This window comes from Silurus meridionalis, chromosome 7 (genome assembly GCF_014805685.1).
Source record: "Silurus meridionalis isolate SWU-2019-XX chromosome 7, ASM1480568v1, whole genome shotgun sequence".
In the NCBI taxonomy this organism is placed as follows: domain Eukaryota; kingdom Metazoa; phylum Chordata; class Actinopteri; order Siluriformes; family Siluridae; genus Silurus; species Silurus meridionalis.
Genome location: NC_060890.1, coordinates 18,088,074 through 18,093,934, shown reverse-complemented (window position 1 = coordinate 18,093,934; position 5,861 = coordinate 18,088,074). Strand labels below are relative to the sequence as shown.

Genomic DNA, 5,861 nt, shown 5'->3' with positions numbered 1-5,861 from the left:
AAAAAAAAAATTTTGCACTAAATGGTAAATATTATTTAGTTACTTTTATTTGAAGTGCCTGCTTTCCCTTTTGTTTTTTTTTAGTTTGTTTGGGATTATTATTCATATTATTGGGTGAAATTGTTACTAATATCCAATGGGTGGCGCTGTTTGGCTAGTCGGTGTTGTTAATATGATAAAGCATGGAACTGCTGGTTTTTTTTTTTTTTTTTTTTTTTTGTGGTCTTATGCAGTATGAAATGGACGCCTTGGACAAAGTTGATTTGGGGTAAGAGTTATCATACCATATAGACCTATTATTGCGGGAAATATTACAAAGTAAGTCATAAACCTCTATAGGGAAAGTTTTCAAGAGTCTCAGATTTGTCAGTAAGTGCTTGGATCAGGATGTTCTATTTTGCAATATCTATAGTATACGATATATGCAGTATTTTGAGAAGTAAACTATTTTGAAAGCGCTCTCTGAGTCACCAGATGACAGGAAATTTCAAAGGTGCGTCGCATAAAAAACGTGAACACCCCCTCCATATAGCCCCTCCCCCAGGTCAACAAAAACACTCCGCTCTGATCAGTAAGCCCATCCCACAGACCACCAAAACACTCCCCCTCGACTATCAATGCCCCTCCCACAGACCACCAAAACGCTCCCCCTCTACCATCAAGCCCCTCCCACAGACCACCAAAACACTCCCCTTCTACCAGCAATGCCCCTCCCCTGGAACAACTGTAAGGCATTTATACACATGTGCGAAACTCGCCAAAGCGCGACACTCCCCACATGCAGGCTCGCAGAGCGCCGAAGTGAACAGGGTAGTGCGGCGATCTGTCTGTTCTCCAATCTCTATACACCACAAGAATCTCCAAACAACAACAACCACACCACACACAGAGACACCAGCCGTGGATAAAATACTGCATATAAGGATCAGGGATCCGACAATTTTTGAGCTGGAACTCGCTGAAGAAAATGTCGACTTCAGTACTGTCTTCCATTTACGACTTGGACCTGTTGTACAGGGTAAGAAAAACCGCTCCAGAAAGTAAAGTAATGTCCGTGTCAAACTTGTTTTCACTGTGCAGAGCACAAGCCAGATGTTGACGCTGTATTGTGAGAGCTGTGTCTGGATAACTAACTTTGGTAGTATTGTAAAGACTAGTATATCACTATGAAAAGAAAAAAAAAGACTCGTGCCTAAAAGATTGTGTGGTGTTTTTTATTTTCCCAGCAGGAGAAAAGCCAAGGCTCTAACGCAGTGCACCTGAACAATGTGTTGGATAGGAGAACCGTAGGGATCCCGCTCTCTACCTCCAATAAAAACAATAACAGGTTCAACGCGGGAGGTTACTTCCGGGCCAACTCTATCAGCCACATGGACTCCATCAGCGGTGGCAAGGAGAGCCCTACACCAGCATACATGAATAAAGAGAACAAGTTCCGCGACCGCGCCTTTAGCGAGACAGGAGAACGAGGTCAGCAGCAACTGCAGGAAATGCTCCAGCCCAAGCCTGGTTCTCAGATCAACTCGACTCGCTATAAAACCGAGCTGTGCAGGCCTTTTGAGGAAAACGGCTCGTGCAAGTACGGCGAGAAGTGCCAGTTTGCGCACGGCTACCACGAACTGCGCAATCTCTCCCGCCATCCCAAGTACAAGACCGAGCCGTGCCGCACCTTTCACACCATCGGGTTCTGTCCCTACGGCCCGCGGTGCCACTTTATCCACAACGTGGACGAGCGCCGAACCGCGCCGGGCGCGCAGCTGAGACTCCAGCGGGGCGAGGGCGCACTTCCGCCCGAAAGAGACACCGCACCGTTTTTCACGCACAAGGACCGACCCAGGTTGCACCACAGCCTGAGTTTCTCCGGCTTCTCGAGCTCGCACGGCGCCACGACCGACAGCCCCACGTCTCGCACGCCGCCGCCGCCCACTTCCTGCGCGCTCTCGTTCTTCGAGGACTCACTGGCTCCGAGTCCGCACTGCCTAAGCGCGTTCTCGATTCCCGAGCAGGACCTCAAGGCTTTCCTCACCCCTTTAATCCCGCACGCCCAAAGCGCTTTCAGCGGGCAGGCCTCGTACGGGCCGCAACCTTCGCCCCCTTTCACAGTGAGCTCGTTGGCGCCAGTGCGCCTGATCTCCGACTCCCCGCCGGTGTTTGACTCCCCGCCAAGCCCCCTGGACTCCCTCTCGGACCCGGAGAGCTTCGTCAGCGGCTCCCGCTGTTCGTCCGGCACGATCAGTGGCTCCGAGTCTCCAAGCCTGGATTCAAACAGGCGTCTGCCAATTTTCAGCAGGCTGTCTATCTCAGACGACTAATTATTATTATTATTATTATTATTATTATTATTTTGTTGTTATTATTAATCACAGAAGGTGTTTTTTTAAGCAGGTCACTCCAAGCTTGAGGTTTTTAAAAGCCAACAAAAATAAAAAAAAGAAGGTGCCTTAAAATCTAGCTAAAGGGTCTAATCAAGGGCTTCTGTTTTTGTCCGATAAAGTAGCTACGTCGGAAAAAAAAACACGTGAGATGTGCCTTGTAATTTCGTTTTGTATTTTTAGCGCCCCCACATGGCGCGTGTCAGTCAGTGCAGTTTTTGCTGCTGATGGAATGTCGCTGCATTTATTTTTGCGGTTTTAAGTGCTACCATTGCGCTTTGCTACATGCTATGAAATCTATTTAACTTATTTATTGTCATGTGAAAAGTATGGCCTCTGTGTCTAAATTGAGTCCATGTAGTATTTATCAGGTCTAAAGCAATACATTTATATTTCTTCTTAAATTATGATTATGATCTCCATTGATAATCTGGAATCACTTGTGTTTTGTTTTTTTCTCTCTCACAATAATATATTTTTGTTATGTTTGGGGATTGTATGTGTTGTAAATAAGTTAATTTATAAATTGTATGCTATTTATTTCAGTTTTGTTTACGACGTGTTTAAAAGAATGGGAGCATCTAAAGAGGCCTCATTTCTATTTTCTTTTCTTTTTTTTGAGAGGCGAACAGAGGATCTCTGGGCATTTGAGTTGTATAGGATGTATAAGATTCTTTACAAGGTGTAACATTTAACTAGCCTGTCACAATTCAAACCATCAAAAAACATAGGGACAGTAGAGACAACCAAATAAAAAAAAACTTTGCACATAGTTGCAATATTTCAGTCAAGTGCCAGAGAATGTAGCAGTCACTTATGTCGATGTTAACTTTCTAAAATGTGCCTATGTAGTAAATGATCTCGCATTCAAGTTGGATCAGCCTAACTACGGATGATGTTTTAGTGCCTATGTCAAGGAAAATTCAGTTGAATGTAGCTTTTGTTTATATAGATCGAGATTACATACAATGATTTTGACTATTTAAATGCTTTTATTCATCTACAATTGTTTTTGTTTTGGATAATTGTGAATACACCATTCCTTATAATAAGAGTAAAGTAAACACAGTATTTTGACTTCATATAGATGAACTAAACTTGCTGGTCGGGGAAGCATTTTGAAAATGTTGTGTAATGTAGTTAACTTGTAATGATCAGTTGGACTACTTGGATTGGAAGTGAAAAAAAAAAAACAGTTTGAATGTACAGACAGGTCAGGTTTGAATCATGAGGGACTGTGTATGCAGAGGCGTAAATTTGTACTTTGAAATATTTTACACCGATATCCTAATAAAAAAAAAAACCCTTTTAAATAAAAAGAGTTGACTATTTCTTTAAGAACACAAGAGATGTTTTAGTGCTCGTTCAAACTGAAAAGAGCTCTTATTGGCATGGAACTGTAAATGATTGACCGTTCTCTATTCTACATTTCCCTTCTCTACCGCTTGTCTTTCTTTGAGAAGAACAGCTCTCACAAAGTCCTAAAAGTTTGATACATTATTAAAAGGTTGAGAGAGCCAGGCGGGTCTTGTTTGAATAGCAAGCAGTGCGCGTGTGTGCGTTCCCGCCACATACACTCCAAAGTATGTGATCAGTTTATAAAACACACAAGCAGAATCTTGCATAATGTAATGGACTTCAAAGTTTAAGATTAAAACTTAACAAAATACCATGGCATGCTAATTGTAAAGAGAAACAAAGTGCCTCGTGTTAATTTATCACAGTCAGCATATCAGCAACAGGAGTTTGTGCAAAGATAAGGTGATCATCAAATAATATCCTCAGAACTTCAGACAAAGCTCTTTAACCTTGTGCAAGCATTACGATAGAGCTTTGGCCAATGTGCATTCACAGATCTGAATTTGTACAAATGTTTGCTTAAGATTCTATAAGACCATGTTCAAATTCTGTGTGTGTCTGTGTGTGTGACTAAGTGCAGATGTGTATGTAAGGAAAAAGTGGCCATCAGCCCTTAATGAACTGGGCACTACAATAGCAGGAAACATACTCTGTTCCCTGATTAGAGGCCCTTGGGAACAAAGCTGTTCTTCATTTTTCTTTCCATGCCTTCCACACACAAGTGTTTCATCTAGCGTGGCCTTATTTTAGCTGCGCTTGAAATAGAATAAATTTTTCCTACTTGACGTGGAGAATAAAGAATTCTTCAATCAGTAGAATAAAGCATTTCTTAAAGACTCATTGTCAATCCTTGGCAGTGTGTTCAAATGGCTATAAAGCTAACACTATTACGGTTAAGGTTTCCAAATAATACATCTCAATGAATTTCTTTCAAAATGTGTATCATTAGAAGCTCATTTATAGGCTTTTGATGTATGTTCATAAATGGTTTTACTGTGATTCTAAAATATTTTTACTTGCAGGACTTTAACATGAAGGATTCTAAAGTATTAAGCTTGTCCATCTGTGAATGCTGTGTAAGCAACATGAACATTCTGATGCAGACTGTTATGTTTTCAAGCATTTTATAAGCATTATTTAAAATCTAACAGCCAAACAAACTTAGGACTTAAACTGAATATAATGTCCTTTGTTAATCCTCTCCCTATGCCTCAAAAAGAGATGCTCAGGATGTTGCTGTAGCTGTAAATTGCTATTTAAAAAGCTTATCAAGGGGCAAATAAAAGTTCATGTTCATTAGTACATTAGGTTATTAGTACATTATTCAAGGTACAGCACCACAACCACAGGCACTGCTGACAAGCCCTGATAAAAAAAAAAAAAAAAATCAGGTTAATACTTCAGTTGCATTCCCACGCTGCTTCATTCTGGAGGATTGCGAAATGCATGTGTTCAGTTTGTCTCTATGTTAGCTGCCAGAATAGTTCACTATGTTCCCCAAGGCAATGTGTGAATGTTTACCCAAAAATATACCTCATGTGTTTTATAAGTGCATAATTTCACATGGTTGACAAACAATGATGGATAGGATTATGTCAGTAGCTGCTATTTGACCATACAGTGTTCAGGTCTTTGCAATCAGCATTCAAAATTATGCACGCACAAAAAGGCTCTAGATAAAAATTGGTGGCAAGTTTTCAGGGAATGAGTATTATTTATGTGGGTTAAACATAACATGCCAAGGTTATTTAATGAAATGTTAAGTAAAGCATTACAGGGCACGTAAATTAATATCTGGGGTGAGAAATGAGGTATCTGCGGGTACTATTACTTCATGGTTCTTTAAGATATTCAATAGCCAAATTATGCTTAGACACAAACATATATTAGATATAAACAAAATGAGAAAAATTACAGCAGCAATTTTAGAAGCTTATAAATAATATTTATTAAATTAACAAGCTGATGAATAGGCAGCTTCAACATTCACATGAGTATATTTAGTGTATATATAGTGTATTATAGTATATATAGTGTATTACAAATGTCCTGTTGTGTCAAGTATGTTATAAGGCTTGAGGCAATAATATGAGACATGTCACCAAAAGTTATTATTTGGTCTCGTGGTTC

At 40.4% G+C, this 5,861-nt stretch overlaps 1 protein-coding gene across 2 annotated transcripts; it reads left to right on the top strand.

The window, feature by feature from the left end:
* The first annotated feature begins 731 nt into the window (after positions 1-731).
* On the top strand, positions 732-3,691 carry zfp36l2 (zinc finger protein 36, C3H type-like 2). 2 transcript variants are annotated; one of them, XM_046854662.1, is made up of 2 exons: positions 732-1,018; positions 1,227-3,691. In XM_046854662.1, the coding sequence occupies exons 1-2, from the start codon at positions 968-970 to the stop codon at positions 2,310-2,312; spliced, it is 1,137 nt and encodes a 378-aa protein (XP_046710618.1). In that variant the 5' UTR covers positions 732-967; the 3' UTR covers positions 2,313-3,691. The 2 variants fall into 2 exon arrangements, with proteins under 2 accessions (XP_046710618.1, XP_046710619.1); XM_046854663.1 differs by having other exon boundaries at positions 733-1,018; positions 1,230-3,691.
* Positions 3,692-5,861: the final 2,170 nt, after the last annotated feature.